The sequence below is a fragment of the Girardinichthys multiradiatus genome, chromosome 4 (assembly GCF_021462225.1).
Source record: "Girardinichthys multiradiatus isolate DD_20200921_A chromosome 4, DD_fGirMul_XY1, whole genome shotgun sequence".
NCBI classification, from domain to species: Eukaryota; Metazoa; Chordata; class Actinopteri; order Cyprinodontiformes; family Goodeidae; genus Girardinichthys; species Girardinichthys multiradiatus.
Window position 1 is genome coordinate 37983200 of NC_061797.1, and position 17849 is coordinate 38001048.

Genomic DNA, 17849 nt, shown 5'->3' on the forward strand with positions numbered 1-17849 from the left:
ACATTAATCTGCTAAGTAATGATTTTTTCCTTTTTTCTGTAAGTCTTTTTTTATTCCACGTCTTACTAGCTGCTCAGTTTTGTGGTTGTCCATTTTATTAATGAATTAAATAAAACATATCACTGGAAAGTTACCAGTTCAATTAAAAATTGGTGCATTATATAAGGTAATGACACACAAAATTATATATTTAAAAAATATATATTACTGGTTGTTAAAGTTTTCAAGCTTACTGCGAATAAAAACACAAAATTCATTTTCTCTGAAAAATACAATAACTCAGGAGCTCATTAAAAAAAGGCTTTTTAACATAGAAATATTGGGCATGTGTGTTGTGTAGCAGTAGAACATGCGGGCCATATACGGAGGTTTCGTTCCTCAACACAGATGTCCCAGGTTCGAGTCCTGGCACCGGCGACCTGTGCTGCATGTCTTCCAGCTCTCTACACCCTGCTTCCTGTCTGCTTACTTTCAGAAAATAATAATAAAGAAAATAACAAGGCCATTAGTGCTGCAAAATAAAAAACAAACTCAGAAATATCAACCTACTAAATAGGATGTCAGTATAATGTCCATTATATGTAATCATCTTCCTTTTGACAAAACCCCATAGATATGCTATTGAGTTTAGATCAGTTGGTCAATGAAGCATTTGTGTCACGATAATACCATGGTCATTAAACCAGGTATTGATACTTTGTGTGGGCAGTGATAAAGAAAATATAATGTGGTAATCCCTGTTTCTTGTGTAAATTTTCTACCACAGTTTATCCTTCCACTCAATTTCTTGTTAATTTGCTAGGAAAATGCACTCTGTGAACAGCCAAGTTATTTTGCAATGGGCTTTTGTGGCAATGTGTTTCTGCTGGCAATTCACAAGTTAGCAGTGCTTTCCATTATTATATAGGCTATGAAACTAACATAATATTTCTGTACTAAAACTCACTAGTTTTATTGTGCACTGTTTGAGATCCATTTGCATTATAGCTTGACCTGATTCCAAAAACATTAAATTTGACCATTGAACGTGTTGATGCTTGCTTTCCATATAAAGGGATCCAACTTACTGATACGACAAAAAATTAAGACAAGCATCATGTAATATTCAAAGTGTTGCATTTCAGGGCACTTGTCCTCTGAGGATCAGAAGCCTTCCATTCTGCTTTGACAGGAGCCCAGTCTGTGTGAACGTCTGCTGTCAGAAAGCTTCAGTTAGTTTAGTTTGAACAACTCTGATAGCACCATTGCTTTGTGCTGAGACACTGTCACAGTTTGCCAACACTGCGAGCTGGCTGAAGTTTCAACAGCCTGACACCATTCCAAGACCAGTGACAGTATGAAGACAGAAAGTGCAAACAAAGACTCTATATTGCTAATCTACCATATTTAGTCCCCTTAAAGGATGACTGCCTTTGTTTTTGGTGACTAAAAGAATTGTTCTGTGGGTCAAGGCTAAATAAAGAAGGAATTAAAAGAAAGAAATAATATTTCAAAGCATATTTTTGTGTTTCAGGTGCATAAATTGGGAGAGGTTTGCCAATCTGTGACAAACAAATACATGTTCATTTTAGGAATTGTTCTTTAAATAAAATTCGAAAGGAGTTGGGTTTTGTCAAGTATTTCATAAATAATACACAACCATTATTTGATATCCTTTATTTGCACAGACCTGCATAGAAATGATTGCAGTTGCATTTCCATAAAATGTACATATGTGCAATTAACAGCTTATCGTTTGCCGCCCAAAAGCAACTGGTTGGAAGCAAGTATGGAAAAAAAACAAGTTTCTTAAAATATATCATTTTGTCTTCTCAATTCTGCAAAGGCTAGCAAAGTGCGTTGAAGATACTGTCCAGTGAAATGTTACACAAAATACAAAATTTTTAAAAAGCACTCTGAAGAAAGAAATGGCAAGTTCTACTTTGTGTGTAGATGAGTCAATGACATCACAAGAGGCACAAGACTAGATATTGTAATAACACACTATGGAGGATGAGTAACTTTTAACAGATTTCTAAATAGATTCCAAAGCATTCAAGATGTATTTCAGTGCTAGTGACAAGATTATTTTCTCAGGTTTTCCCTCTGATGTCTCCAGTGTGGGAATTGACTGTGATAATTTTAAGTCCGTCTGCCTGGCAATCATTTTTTGCGGAAGTAACCTGTGGTGCAGCACTTCTACAGGGAGCATCGCTAGGACTTGAAATTCTTCTCATTGGAGCGCATCAACCAAGCATGTGGCTTTTTATAATGACTTGGCTCGAAACAATAACTGTAGGACTTTGACAATGAGATCTGGCCATGACAGTCTAACTTGGTTCTATTCACATACTGCTGTCATGTGTTTTTATTCTTGGCAAATTTTCCTGAAATCCATGTGGTGTTCTCACATAAGGCTCAAACGCTGTGCGGCAACTGTACAGGCTTTGGCTAAAAATGTTTGAAGGAGGAATTTGATTTAAAAACATGAAAATAAGAACTGCAACAAGAAATTATCATACCTGAAAGAACTCTGTCCTACTGCTTTATCTCTCTTGTGATGTCATTAAAGACATATGTACATGGAGCCTTGTTTTTGGAGGGCAATACTTGAAAATGGTATGTTGTCCATGTGCTGTTTTTGATACATTTTTGATTTATATTGTTTAACATGGAAAGCCTGGTGTTGACTGCCATTTTACCCATTAACCCGAAATAAAACCAATCACCTTTGGGACAGATCGGGAATGGCATCGAGTAATATTTCTCAGGATCGGTAAAAGAAAATCAGAAAAAGTCAAATTTTAAGTTAGGTACAAGTCACGCAGAGGTTGCAGGAAATCTGTGGAGGAAGGTGTTTTGGTGAGATGAGATCTAAGTTAAACTTCTGGATCTTCATGTAGAACTTTAAATTTGGTGCAATGGTAACACTGGTCCTCACCCAAAAACAGTATCCCCACAGTGGTGGCAGCATTATGCTCGGGGGACTCTTCAGCCAGACGTATTCCACAGGTTTTACAGATGACTTTACAAAGTGTTTACCCAGGGGGCTGAATAAAGAATGTATGCCACACTTTTCAGATTTTTATTTGTATAAAAACCTTGTATCATTTTTATTCCACTTCACAATTGTGCAAAAATTTGTGTTTGTCCCATTAGAATACATTAAAGTGGCGAATATGGAAAACTTCAAGGGGTATGAAGGCTTTTACAAGACATTGTTATCAATTAAGTGTTTTTGGACACACTGGCTGAGCAGCAAAATAACACTCAATGCAATCTGTCTTTTATAGGCTCAAACATGTGATAGAGCAATTTATTGCATGCAATGCTTTTGTTATACAGTTGAAAAAGGAGTGTCAGAGTGTGGATGTGGTTGAGCAGCTGAAAACCCTAAACTGCTCTGCTTTTCCTTCACGCTCAGACAAATCCAAGTGAAAAAAAAACAGGAGGAGACTCCCACCTCCGTATTTTTTACATGACAGCTCAAAGAACAAAGTGGAGTAGGCTGGCTGAGACAGGGGACGCAGTGGAGGGTGTTTTCCTTCTGCTGTGTCAGTTTTCAGCTCTCTGTCACAGTCCTTGTGTTTGCGCGTAAAAGCAGAACCGCCAGAGTCTCCGTGAAGAGCCGCAACCAAAGCTTATGGTCTGATTTATCCAGAACTCTCAGCACGGCTTCACTGGGTCACATGGACCTGCACCAGGTCTTCAGAGGGAAACCCTGCATTTCTTCACCGATTCATGTTTCCACCATGAGGATACCTGGAGAGGATACACCAGTATAAAAAGAAACTACTTTATCATCATTAAGCTGCAGGTAAATGTGGGAGGAGTACAGACCTCGTATTATAGTCTAGTTAATTCCCGGTTTTGTATTGATAGAATTAATTATTTGCTACTTTTTAAACATTTGCATCTAATAAACCCCTGCTACTCTGGGATCAATACATGCTGAATGGTTATATCCAGGACTTGTTTGAAAGCCTTTTTGTTTCAGTGAACCTAAATAAGACGATGTGCAAATCATGGCAGATTTAAATGGTGTGGGTATGGGAGGTGAAAGGCTTTCTCTCTAGCTGGATTTCAGACCTGCTGTTTGCTAGTGAGGAGGAGGGGGGTGGGGGGTGGGGGTTCACCAGAGGAGCTCCCTCATTAGGAGCCAAAAAGGTCGGAGGTCATCTCACATGGTCAAGTGGGTGAAACACCTTAACAGCTTCTGCCAGAGTCAGTGTCTATGGGTGTTCAAGCTGAATGATTTTTGTTGAGAATGTAAAAGAAAAGTCAACATCTGGACACTTTGTGGGATCAAATACATTTTAAAGAGTTTTATTTGCCATAAGTTTAATTAGACAGCAACACCATTTCTCTTTTTGCACCTATAGTGTCTATTGCTGTGGAACGAGTCACCATGCTAGAAGTCGGGTGTTGGACCGTTAGGTAATATACCTGTTTGCTTTTTGTTTTCTGTTGTGTCTTTTTCTTATATGCCTTATACTAATTTATATTATTAAGTTAATAGAGTCAGTATATTGCATTCCAGTTTATAGTCTGGTAACTGTGCAAAACTATATTTCTGAATATCTCTCTGTTGTCTGCAGACTATCTGTTCTGCTGCTGCTTTGGTCACAACTCCTGGACAGTCAACAAACAGCAGATCACAGGAAGGTAAGCAAACTTTGGACCTTAGGTCAAGTCAAAGACGTGTCAAGTCAAATTTGATTTATAAACCTCATTTAAAAACAGCAGGTTGTTGCCAAGTACTGAGCAATAGAACAGATAGAACAACAGTTATCCTGCAGACAGTCACTGGCACCCTCCACAATAAGGCTAAGACACAAAAGGTCATTGCTAAGGAAGCTAGTTGTTCACAGAGTTCTGTATCAAAGCACAATAATGGAAAGTTGAGTGGAAGGAAAAAAGAGTGCTTAAAAAGGGAATGACAATTTGCAGGAATAATGGGAGACTTGATGATGGCAAAACAAGGCCCATTCAGTAGTTTAGGTAACAACATTTACAGGCTGTTTAGATAACTGAGAGCAATCAGAAGTTTCTCATCTGGGCTAAGAAGAAAAATTACAAGACTCTCAACTTTGATGTTCTAAGGTCCTGCTTTTAGATGAAAATAAATTTTGGATTTACTTTGGACACTAAGCTCCCAGAGTCTGGAGGAAGAGTGAAGAGGCCCAGAATCCAAGTTGCTTGAGGTCCAGTAAGAGATTTTCACAGTCAGTCTTGATTTGTGGTGCCTTGTCATTTGCTGGTGTTGGTCCACTGTGTTTTCTCAAGACCAAAGTCGGCACATCCGTCTACTAGGAAATTGTAGAGCACCTTGAGCTTCCCTCTGCTGACAAGCTTTATGGATAGGCTGTTTTCATTTTCCAACAGGACTTAATACCTGCCCTCGCTGCCAAAAGTACCAATACCTAGTTTAATAACCATGGTATCACTGTGCTTGTTTGCCTTAAAGGCTTGCCTGATCTAAACCTTGTATTGAATTTATGTGGTATTGTCCAAAAGGATGATAAACAACACCAGAGCCGATCCAGAGAAGCTGAAGGCTCCTGTAGAAATAAACACTTGAAATATATCACCATGTGTACTGAATCTGTCTGAGTTTAACTTTTTCAACTAAATTATTGAAAACAATTAACTTTTCTATGACACTCTAATGTATTGATATCTGTATATGATGCTACCAGAGACATTGCGGTGGTGAAGACGTAGACATGCACCATTTTCTTACTTTAACTCTAAATAGCGAGGAAGAGTACCTCCTGGGAGAGCCACACTTGGTTTTTAATCTGTGAACTTGTGGTGAGGAGTCGTGCACACAAGTAAAGCAGTGAAGATGGATGTCTGCTGATAGTAAACCACTTCTTGAATCCCGCAGGAACAGAAGCCACATGGAAGAAGGTTGAGTGTGAAGCTCATAACACATCCACAGTCCCTTCAGTTAAAATTTGGAAGGCAGTTTGTGCGAGTCAACTCCACGTGCTTCCACTTGGAGTCCAGCTGCGTGACCCGATGCTGACCCGGAGATGACAGTGGCATTGAGTAGAAGCAGTAAAGGAGCCAGGGGCTGGGAGTTTTGAGGTCTTGCTGAATAGCTACCCAGGCCTGATTGACACCCAAGGAACCCCTTGCCAACTCCCCCTGCCACTCCTGTATTCTCTTTTCAACCAATAAAAGTCAGCAGGAGCTGAATTTTTACGGCGGCCATGTGTTTACCCAGAGAGGTTGATGTGAATAGAGACAAAGTGCTACTCAAAAAGCAGGATTTCCACACATAATGCTGGTTTGGCACAGTGTTCCTCAAACAGTGAGCTCACTGATTGCTGCTAAAACGTCTCTGGCACAGTTGCACAGAAGAGTAATATCAACAGGGAGTTATGCAGGTACCCAATCGGGTGTAGGCCACTAATATATGCTGGCTAGCCAGCCAGATCAGGGTTTTATTACACTGAACAGAGGTCTGCTTCATGAACAGGGGCAGAGGGGCGGAAGATATGGATATTCATGGTGAGGTTATGAGGTCACTGACTTGAGCTTTTTTGGAATGATCTTTAATCTGCCGAGATTAAAGATGTGTTGATAAATGTGTCCCATAAGTACTTGGTTTACACATTTAATTACATTGTCCCACTTTTTTGCAATTCACTGCATCCCTAATATAAACTCCGTTGCCTCTATCTAGGTGCCTCAGACGACAGAGTCTCAACAGGAGTTCAGGGCCGAGTATGGGGAAATTCAGGGTGCCTGGGGCACCTGGGGCGCCTGGTCAAGCTGCTCCCGGACATGTGGGAAAGGAGTACAAGAACAGATGAGGCCCTGTCTGCCTGTGTACACTCAATCCCCCCCCAGAGGAGCTGCTGTTCAGCCTCAGCAGCCAGGCCATGTCATTTCAGCTTTGAAGCCTGTTGCTTCTACACACCACAATGGAGTCAGAGCCTTTAACAGCAGCAGCAGGGTAAACCCGAGGAGGGAGAAGCAGAGCAGGCCAGGCGAACGCAGGTACCAAAACAGTCGGAGTACTTTTTTGCATGAATCAAACTGAAAAAAAATATTGTTTCTTAAATAATATAAGGCAGATGTTCCCAACTCTGTTCCTCAGTGCCAATGTCCTGCACATTTTAGGTGTTCCCTGCTGCTGCACACCTGTCTTAAATGAATGAGAGATTAAGAGGCTTCTGAAGCACATGATTGCATATTGAATAAGCAATGAAATCATTTGACTTAGTTGTACAGAGAACCTGTAGAGGGGCACTGTATACAGGGTTTATAAAAGTGTTAATACCCCTTGAACCTTCAAACATTTTGTCATAATGTCTTTTATTGAGATTTAATATTGTAGACCAACACAAAGAAAGCCATAATTGCAAAGGTGTAAGAAAAGAATACATGCTTTACTAACTTTTTTATAAAGAAAAATATGAAAGATAGGTGTGCATCTGTATTCAGACCCCTTTACTCTGTTACCCAAAAATAAAATCCAGTACAAACAACTGCCTTCAGATGTCCCCTCAACAGTAAATACACACCTCTGTGCTTCTTTCAAAGCACATGTTAAGAAAGTTTTGGAGAAGTTTTTTATTTTTTTAATTTGAATGATTTATTTTTAGTTGTGGAGAAGTTTAAGCAGTGTTATGTATACCGTCTATTGTCTACAGCCAGTTATCCTTGCAGGTTGCAGGTGGGCGAGAGGCAGGGTAAATGGTAAATGGACTGAACTTATATTGCATCTTTCCAGTCATACTGACCACTCAAAGCACTTTACACTAGAGCCACATTCATCCAGATGCACTCACTAGCACGCACACATTCATACAGCAATATGCAGATCAGTAAGCAATTTGAGGTTAAGTGCCTTGCCCAGGGCACATTGACATGTGGTAGGAGGAGGCTGGAATCGAACCCACATTGCAAGGCGACCACTCTTTTCACTGAACCACAGTCCCCTCGCCTTGGACAGTTCGCCAGTCCATCACAGGGCAACACAGAGACACACATGATAGACAATCATGAACACACACTCATACCTAAGGGCAATTTAGAGTAATCAGTTAACCTAACAGTCATGTTTTTGGACCATGGGGGCAACCCGAAGTACCTGGAAGAAACCCATCCATTCACAGGGAGAACATGCAAACTTCATACAGAAAGACTTCAGGCTGGGTTTCAAATCCAACAAACTGTCACCGTGCAGCCGAGGTTAGGTGATAAAGCAATATCCCAAGTTTTAAACATTTCAAAGAGTACTGTTCATTACATCATATAAAATTGAAAAAATAACAACTGCAAACTAAATACAGGGCAATCCTGGAAGAAAATCTATTAAAGACTGCAAAACACTTGAGATTAGAGGTTGATCTTCCAGTAGGACTAAGATCCTAAACACACAGCCTGTGGAATGGTTTAGATCAAAACATATGCATGTGTTAGAAATGTCCAGACCTAAATATTTTTAGAAATCTGTGTCAGGACACTCTTCATACATTCTGACTGAAATAAAAATGTGCAGAAATGTTTGTCTCCAGTTGTGCAAAGCTGGAAGAAATACACCCAAAAAGAATACGAACACACAGCATATATTTTTATATTTTTAATTCTAAACCATGTATAATTTTCTGCTTCAAACAGTGAGCAATTATGCACAAATCTGTGTTGCTTCATCACATAACCTCCAAATTGAATACATTAAAGTTTGCGGTTGTAATGTGACAAAGCAGGAAGAATTTCAAGTGCTATGAATACGTCGTCAAGACACTGTAAATAATTACAACTCTTCCACAATGCGACGGGGACATTTGTTATTAGAGATGTGCTGTTGGACCCTGATAACTTGAGTGATGGATACTGATTTTGAATAAATAACTAACTCCGACTGCACTGTTCAATGGTTAGGATTAATTGGAATGTATGTACCTGACTGTTGTGAAGTGCCTTGAGACAACATGTGTTGTGAATTGGCGTTATATAAATAAAACTGAATAAAACTGAATTGAATGTGAACCTTATAAGCCATTCATGAGGAGCGTTAGATTATGCCTATGAGTGGCTAAAATAAAACTATATATTTAGAAGATTTAACTATTTAGTCTGATGCATGCATAAGTTGTGTTTAATATTTTACAAACCAACACTCACTGTTGGCTCCATGTTTGGCACATTAAGTATGAATTATCTAAGAAAAGTTTTTTTATTTATTTAGTACATGCAACATGGAAGTTAAAAACAAGCTGTCTGAAATGTCAAGAACATTTAGTACCTTTGGTGTTTTGAGGCTCATGTCTTTGTTGAGATGTGTGCTGCCTGCTGAGCAGCCTGGTGTAAAAGTGACTCTTTGGAGCTGTCGCTGTGGGTCATCCGACTGCCTTCCAGTGGAAAGCCAGTCTTTTAAAGTTACAATCAAAAGCTTGGCCTGTGTTTGGCAGCTTTGTGACCTCCTTCCTGTTGTGCTTGCCTTTTAACAAATAATGCTGACAGCTGAGTACTGAGGTGGTTGTTTAAGTTGGACTCCATGTGAAAGTTGAAAAAAAGCACATCAACCTTTTGCTAAAGCAATGAGTAATTCTTCAATAAAAAAATATGTTTAAATGAAAAGTGTTCATAAAAAGAGAAATAGATCATAATTTACATTTGTGTTCCAGGAGAGTCACTCACATTGTCCCAGGGAGGTATGGCTATGGACGAGCACCTCATGTTGCTCCACTGCTAGTGGATTCCAGCCGAGGCTCAGGTTCCCCTCGCCTCCACAGACAGGGACGCTCTGCTGCAGTTAATTCCCTCCAGCTCGTTGCTAGAGGGCACACCGACCTCAGATCAAACAAACTGGATGCCTCCAACAACCTCCATCGCTTTACCAGACCGTATGTGCATCCCAGGACACTACATCAAAGGAATAGTCAAGTCTGGGACTCCCTTTACCAGCCTATTTCAGCTAACCAGGCTGAGGTCCAGGCAGGCAGTCAGACCTCGAGCCACCAGCTGCATAAAGAGAGACCTTACAGCCCACTGCCTTCTTCCTTCTGCACAGGGGAGCATGCTCACTACAGGATCTGCAACAGTAATGTATGCATGTCTGCACTCTCACAATAGTGTCATTAGTGATTTATAATTCATCTCTTTGAAGTTGAATTTTGTTCATTTTACACTTTAGTAAATCAGATGGACTGCAACAGCATCACATCTATGCTGCAGTATTGTTTTTCACTCTATAAAGTCTGCTGAGTAAATGTTAAATAACTAAAAATGTAGTGCTCAAGACACACGTTTTGTACCTGAAGAAAGACCTGTCACAATCTACTTTTCTAGACCAGTGTGGTCACATGAAACACATTCTGTGGTTTGATTATTATTTTCGCAATTCAGAAATAGTAGTGTCAGAAAAAAATATTTAAATAATTAGCTGTTTCTGGTGTGAACATTAGCTTTGTTATCATGTGGCCAACAAACAAGGGAGAAATACAGTGTCTCACTAAGGTTTTATTAACTGTCAAAAAATAGGATTTATGGTTGACTAACACAAAGTAGTGCATAATAGTTCAAAAATTTAAAATCGTTCCGATGAGATGCCAGAGAAATTCAAATAAATTCTCTGGAAGTAAAAGTGGGGCAGTAATGCTCCTCCCCCAACTGTTGTTGCACACGGCCAGGCAGCTGGCTGACACGATAGACAAATCTGTTTGGAAATTCTTCTGGGTGCAAAACAGATACACACAGCTATGGTGGAATATAACCCATCACTCTTAGTAATGTGACACTGTTTCACCTATAGTTGGTGAACGGATAGGCAAACTATAGAGCTAATATCAGATGGTTAAAGTGCAGAATGGCACAAAGGCATATTATCCTTCCCCATAACCATTTCACAGCTATGACTACTTTCACTGTTTATATTCTGACAAAATTTTTCTTATGTATAACACTCAAAAGAACAGTAAACATATGAAACAGATAGCATGATTATAACTAACAATGTATATGCTCTTTAATGGAGGTTATGCTGGTGTGCATGTGAGGCAGGGTTTGCCCTCGATAGGTTGCCAGTCCTCTACAGGGCAAGACAGAGACACACAGGACAACAATCTTAAATGAATACACTAATGCCTAAGGGCAATTTAAAGAGACCAATTGAAGTTAATTATGTTTTTGGACTGTGGGAAGAAGCCAGACTACCCAGAAAAAAGCCATGCATGCATGGGGAGAACATGCAAACTTAACACAGAAGGACCCAGGATCCTTTTTTCTGCAAAGCAACGATGCTAACAACTTTGCCATCAGGCAGCCTTATGCTTTCAAATACTTTAAAATAAATTAGGAAAAACGTATGCAGGGTTTTTCCAGGGATTTTCTTTTAATCTGTAGTTAGACCAATTTAGGAATTATTTATTGTTAAGCTTAAGTGTTGGATAGAAACCTGTGATAAAAGATGAAGCAGCCATCTGTGACAAACCAATTTTAGTCAGTCTGAAAACTTCTGTGCATTTAAATGAATGGACAATGTCTAGCTCTATGTTTTCTCTCTGTTGAACAATGGCACGCATGTTCAATCAGACCAACAGCTGAACAGAGACTTCTTCAGAGACTTCAGGGAGGCCTAGTTTCACTACAACAGCTGAGGGCTGTAACCATTTGTCAGAGATGTTACTGATGATTTTACATATTTAGGTGAATATCTTCATGAAGAACATATACATGTTTGCACTTTCTCTGCTCCATAAACAGGATTGTCCTCCATCCAGTGAAGACATCAGAGCGGTCCAATGTTCTTCCTACAATAACCAGCCTTTCATGGGCAGGCTCTACAAGTGGGAGCCTTTTAATGAAGGTGGGCATAATGCTTATATTTACTTCTGCCCAGTGTGATATACAGTTCACATGATAACAGACTAAATGCAACAGTATAAACTGCCTTGGTGTCATCTATAATACTCCAAATCTTTCAGGTGTCTTTTATGCTCCGTAACACTTTTGCTTTTCTTCTGTTCATATATTTTTGAGAAACCATGGCGATCTCCCATGCTTCTTGATCTCCTTTCAGTTCCTGGGGGGCAGCACTGTGAACTAAACTGTCGGGCCATTGGGTTCAGATTCTACGTGCGACAGTCCGATAGGGTGATTGATGGTACTCCATGCAGACAGAATGAAACACATCTGTGTGTGGCGGGACGGTGTACGGTAAGCAGTCTTCAGCTGTGACCTAATGACCTGCGTCACTTAAGCACAGAGATGTTCTGTTTCTTTGGTGAATCATTGATGCATGTGCTTAAAGACAGCGATCATGACCCTACAAAAAGGCTTGTGTTTTTTAAGATTCAAAAGCTTCATGTTGTTGCGGCTTCTTTTATTTACTGGATCAATTCTATCCCTTTTTTTTAAAGAATAAGAAGGCATTAAGTGAACATCAATAATGGATGCTTTGGAGTGTAATGATGGTTGTGAACAGGAGAGGGCAGTACAGCATAAAGTGGGGTCTCGTGTTGCCAATGATGGCATTTCTAGCGGCTTTTCATTTATAATGATGGATTTATTTCCTTGTTCTTCTGTTTAGGGTTTTTAAAGTCAGATATGTTTCAGAGAAGGACCTTATAACTGTCTAATTATGGCCCTTACCACCTCCTCTGTTTCTCATGCATTGTAATCCATCATTAATCACTGCAACTTTAAGATGATAGACTAGTGAGCTCTTTATCTCTGGGTTTGGATTCTATTATTTTCCGCTGCTATAAAATCTGTTATGCTGCTTCTCTTTCACAATGAATGGCTTGATTTCTTATGTAGAATACAGGTCCTTCTCAAAAAATTAGCATATTGTGATAAAGTTCATTATTTTCCATAATGTCATGATGAAAATTTAACATTCATATATTTTAGATTCATTGCACACTAACTGAAATATTTTAGGTCTTTTATTGTCTTAATACGGATGATTTTGGCATACAGCTCATGAAAACCCAAAATTCCTATCTCACAAAATTAGCATATCATTAAAAGGGTCTCTAAACGAGCTATGAACCTAATCATCTGAATCAACGAGTTAACTCTAAACACCTGCAAAAGATTCCTGAGGCCTTTAAAACTCCCAGCCTGGTTCATCACTCAAAACCCCAATCATGGGTAAGACTGCCGACCTGACTGCTGTCCAGAAGGCCACTATTGACACCCTCAAGCAAGAGGGTAAGACACAGAAAGAAATTTCTGAACAAATAGGCTGTTCCCAGAGTGCTGTATCAAGGCACCTCAGTGGGAAGTCTGTGGGAAAGAAAAAGTGTGGCAGAAAACGCTGCACAATGAGAAGAGGTGACCGGACCCTGAGGAAGATTGTGGAGAAGGACCGATTCCAGACCTTGGGGGACCTGCGGAAGCAGTGGACTGAGTCTGGAGTAGAAACATCCAGAGCCACCGTGCACAGGCGTGTGCAGGTAATGGGCTACAGGTGCCGCATTCCCCAGGTCAAGCCACTTTTGAACCAGAAACAGCGGCAGAAGCGCCTGACCTGGGCTACAGAAAAGCAGCACTGGACTGTTGCTCAGTGGTCCAAAGTATTTTTTTCGGATGAAAGCAAATTCTGCATGTCATTCGGAAATCAAGGTGCCAGAGTCTGGAGGAAGACTGGGGAGAAGGAAATGCCAAAATGCCAGAAGTCCAGTGTCAAGTACCCACAGTCAGTGATGGTCTGGGGTGCCGTGTCAGCTGCTGGTGTTGGTCCACTGTGTTTCATCAAGGGCAGGGTCAATGCAGCTAGCTATCAGGAGATTTTGGAGCACTTCATGCTTCCATCTGCTGAAAAGCTTTATGGAGATGAAGATTTCATTTTTCAGCACAACCTGGTACCTGCTCACAGTGACAAAACCACTGGTAAATGGTTTACTGACCATGGTATCACTGTGCTCAATTGGCCTGCCAACTCTCCTGACCTGAACCCCATTGAGAATCTGTGGGATATTGTGAAGAGAACGTTGAGAGACTCAAGACCCAACACTCTGGATGAGCTAAAGGCCTGCTATCGAAGCATCCTGGGCCTCCATAAGACCTCAGCAGTGCCACAGGCTGATTGCCTCCATGCCACGCCGCATTGAAGCAGTAATTTCTGCAAAAGGATTCCCGACCAAGTATTGAGTGCATAACTGTACATGATTATTTGAAGGTTGACGTTTTTTGTATTAAAAACACTTTTCTTTTATTGGTCGGATGAAATATGCTAATTTTGCGAGATAGGAATTTTGGGTTTTCATGAGCTGTATGCCAAAAGCATCCGTATTAAGACAATAAAAGACCTGAAATATTTCAGTTAGTGTGCAATGAATCTAAAATATATGAATGTTAAATTTTCATCATGACATTATGGAAAATAATGAACTTTATCACAATATGCTAATTTTTTGAGAAGGACCTGTAGAATAGAATAGTCTTTATTGTCATTGTACTGGGGGGTACATCAAAATTGAGGGTGCTTGCGCTGGGCTACCATACACCACAGTAGGATAAACAAACAAAAAAAATAACAAGGCATTTAAGAAGGTTTTCTCTTAAAATAGAGATATGATAAAGTATATTATACACGGCAGAAGGCAAGATATGTAACAATGTATAAATGAGTTTAAGTTTTTACCTCATTTAAAGATTTGATCTCAGAATTTGTTTTGAAAGGACATCTTTGTTTCTTTTTCATGATTTGTCATGCCATTTCAGCAAGTTGGCTACAAAACAAATAGTACTGTGCGCACATAGATTTATCAGTATTATTTGTGAAATTCAAAGAGTTTATGGGTTTTGTTCCCCTGCTAAAATTTTAGAACAGCCTGCAGACACATTCTATGAAAGACTGAAAAGTGTTTAGTGAAAAAAGGGAATATGCTTGACATTTTAAAGCATTTCACTTAACCAGGAAAAAACTGGTCTTTTGACAGGGCAGGATAGACACCAGCAGAAGATAAGACAGGACAAATCACAGCAATTAACCACCTACATACACTCAGTACTTGCAAAAGGTAAATTTACTGTCAGGGAAACATTCTCTGGCTTGTTTAAACAATTTTTCAATGAAATCTATGGTAAGGTGTACCACATTTTTCCCATATTCTGTAAAATCATCAAAGCAACATCTTTTGATGAATGTAGGTCTAAACATTTGAAGGCAGCTGGCCCAGAATAGTCTTGTAAGTTAAAGGTACCCGTGGTTTAGCCTACAAATGGATGAGTACTTAGACCATTCAACAGAATCATGTAAAAGACAATGGTGTGTGGGATTTTAAAATTTATAATGGTAATAATAAGTAATTTTTGATTGCAAGAAAAAGGATGCGTGGTTTTCTGGGTGTTTCCATGAGTAAAATCCTAAATAAAATTCAGTGTTTTTTTCAGATGTTACCTAGTGAGTAAACAGAGTCCATGCGAGTGTCATTGAATGCCAGTATAAACAGAGCCGTTCAGTGAAGGCCTCAGGTGGTTGATAAGGGACATTAGTGAACAAACCAGATCATAAGGACCAGAGAACACGGAGTTTAAAGAAGCTTTGAACAACTCATGGGGTACTGCTCAATCCCTAATCACGAAATGGAAGGAGTATGGTACAACACACCATCCCAACAGTGAAACATGGTGGTGGAAGCATTATTCAGTGTGGATACTTTTTAGTAACAGGGAGAGGGGAGCTGCTTAGAAATTATGGGAAGATGGATTGAGGTAAATATAGGGCAATCCGCAAAGGAAACCATTTAGAGGCTGCATACAACACTGGGGTGGAGGTTCCCTTTCCAGTAGGACAATTCAATTTGAAGAAACAGCTAAAGCATATTCATGACCTTGTCAAAGTCCAGACTTACACCAAATTAAAATCTTTACAAAGACCGGAATATGATGCTCACAGAAACTCTTAATTTAATCTGACTGAGCTTGAGCTTTTTTGCCAAGAAGGTTTGGGCAAACATTTGTGTCTTTAGATGTGTGAAGGACCCCAATAGACTTCCAGCTGACACTGCAGTAAATGGTCAGTCAGTCATTCATTTTCTATACCGCTTCTTCCATAGTGGGTCGCAGGGAAACTGGTGCCTATCTCCAGCAGTCTATGGGCGGGAGGCGGGGTACAGCCTGGACAGGTCACCAGTCCATCGCAGGGCAACACACAAACAACCATGCAAACACTCATTCACACACCTAAGGACAATTTAGAGAGACCAATTAACCTAACAGGCATGTCTTTGGGCTGTGGGAGAACCTGGAGGGAACCCACGCATGCACAGGAAGGGCTTGCAAACGCCATGCAGAAAGACCCCCGGCCAGGAATCGAACCCAAGACCTTCTTGCTGCAAGACAAGCCACTGCGCCAACCCACTGCGCCACGGTGCAGCCCTGCAGTAAAAGGTGCTTCTAAATAATATTGACACAGGAGCGCTGAAAATAAATCCATATCAGATAAAGCATTTTGAAAACCATGTGTCCTTTTCCTTCCACTTCACAGTTATGCACTACTTTGTGTTGGTTTGTCACATAAAGGCTCAATAAAACACCCTGAAGCATGAGGCTGTAATGTGACAAAACGGGATAACGTTCAAGGGGTATTAATACTTTTATTGTATGTGTGCATATTGGAAAAGCCCATTCTGATGCATTGACACCATTCTGAATAACTGAGCATCTCAGACGAACAGTGACAGAAAAGTCTCTTTCATCCATCTTTAACTTTCTCCTTGCCAAATGAATGAATATGAGAAGGGCGATTACTGACTACTCACACTTCACTGCTGGTGATGTAAGGCCAATCTGAAGTAAAAAATCTGTCTTGCCTGGACTATTGCATACTCGGTTGTAGATTCCCAGCTCAACACAGTTTGGGAGTGATGAAATAACAGGAAATTGCATATGAAGGCTGAACTTTCAATCTTGCCATGGATAGTGCAGCCTTTAAGTATTAATGGTCTCTCGTGATCTCTGTAAAATATAGATGTGAAAATTTTCAGAGTTGTTTTAGTTGCATTTTTATTTGCCAGTCATAAATAATTACACATCTAACCTCTTGGGATGCCGAGATCTCAGTGATAGTCTTTCTCTCTAACTGGAATGTTTCCCAGGATCCAGGGAGCAGCTCTGCCTCACACTGATCAAACAGCCAGACATTTCCTCACTTCTCTTTTTTGACAACTGCATCTGTTTTGTGCATTCTCTGCTGAGGTGGGCAGGCAATCGTGTTAAAGGAGGGATGAGTGCTTTGATATACAGCCTGACTGGCACACACTGTTGGAGAGAGCTCAATCTTTGCCATGACAAGCCCCAGCTGCTGGCTCACAAGACTGTTCATCATTACACACTGCAAATGGTTATGTGTTCATGTAGGCAGAGCATGTCTTCAATCAATGGACAGAACGTAACATATTCAGTCAGGGGATACCAATTCATGCTGCATTTCTCCAAATGTTTTTTGCAAAACAATTAAAAAAATCATGTATCCTTTTCTTTCCACTTCACATTTGTGCACTACTCTTTGATCATTCACAATCAGTCCAATTACTATTTGTAGTTTGTAATGTTAAAAAGTAAAGAAAGTTAAAAGGGTGGCTATACTTTTGCCAGGTCCTTTATTTGGAAATAAAAGAGAACACTAAAATACAAAAATTCCATCTATCCTATTTTTATACCCGCTTATTCTTTGAAGGGACATGGGGGACTGGTGTCTAGTAGTCAATGTGTGAGAGGCGGGTTACACCTCTGAAGGTCGCCAGTCCATCACAGGGCAAACAAACAGTACACACTGTTTTCATTAATGTTTTTTTTTAAAATCTTCTGTAGTCTTGTTTTATACCTAAACCTGTAAATTGAATTTATTTTGAGTCAGCTGGCAGCATGAATGGTTATGACAATGTTAGAGGCAAACA

At 40.0% G+C, this 17849-nt stretch overlaps 1 protein-coding gene and 1 long non-coding RNA gene across 2 annotated transcripts in view; one reads left to right on the top strand and one right to left on the bottom strand.

Moving 5' to 3' along the window:
• Positions 1 to 1641: 1641 nt before the first annotated feature.
• LOC124866894 lies at positions 1642 to 9774 on the bottom strand. The gene is made up of 2 exons (XR_007037947.1): positions 9640 to 9774; positions 1642 to 3741 (listed from the first exon to the last, which is right to left on the bottom strand). It is a non-coding gene; the product is annotated as an uncharacterized LOC124866894 (long non-coding RNA).
• LOC124866892 (thrombospondin type-1 domain-containing protein 4-like) overlaps positions 3659 to 17849 on the top strand; it is a 49815-nt gene continuing 35624 nt past the window's right edge. The window contains exons 1-7 of the mRNA XM_047362924.1: positions 3659 to 3796; positions 4362 to 4416; positions 4578 to 4644; positions 6674 to 6990; positions 9627 to 10047; positions 11704 to 11806; positions 12020 to 12156. Coding sequence (XP_047218880.1) covers positions 4388 to 4416; positions 4578 to 4644; positions 6674 to 6990; positions 9627 to 10047; positions 11704 to 11806; positions 12020 to 12156 — 1074 coding nt within the window. The 5' untranslated portion in view covers positions 3659 to 3796; positions 4362 to 4387. The remainder of the gene's footprint in view (positions 3797 to 4361; positions 4417 to 4577; positions 4645 to 6673; positions 6991 to 9626; positions 10048 to 11703; positions 11807 to 12019; positions 12157 to 17849) is intronic.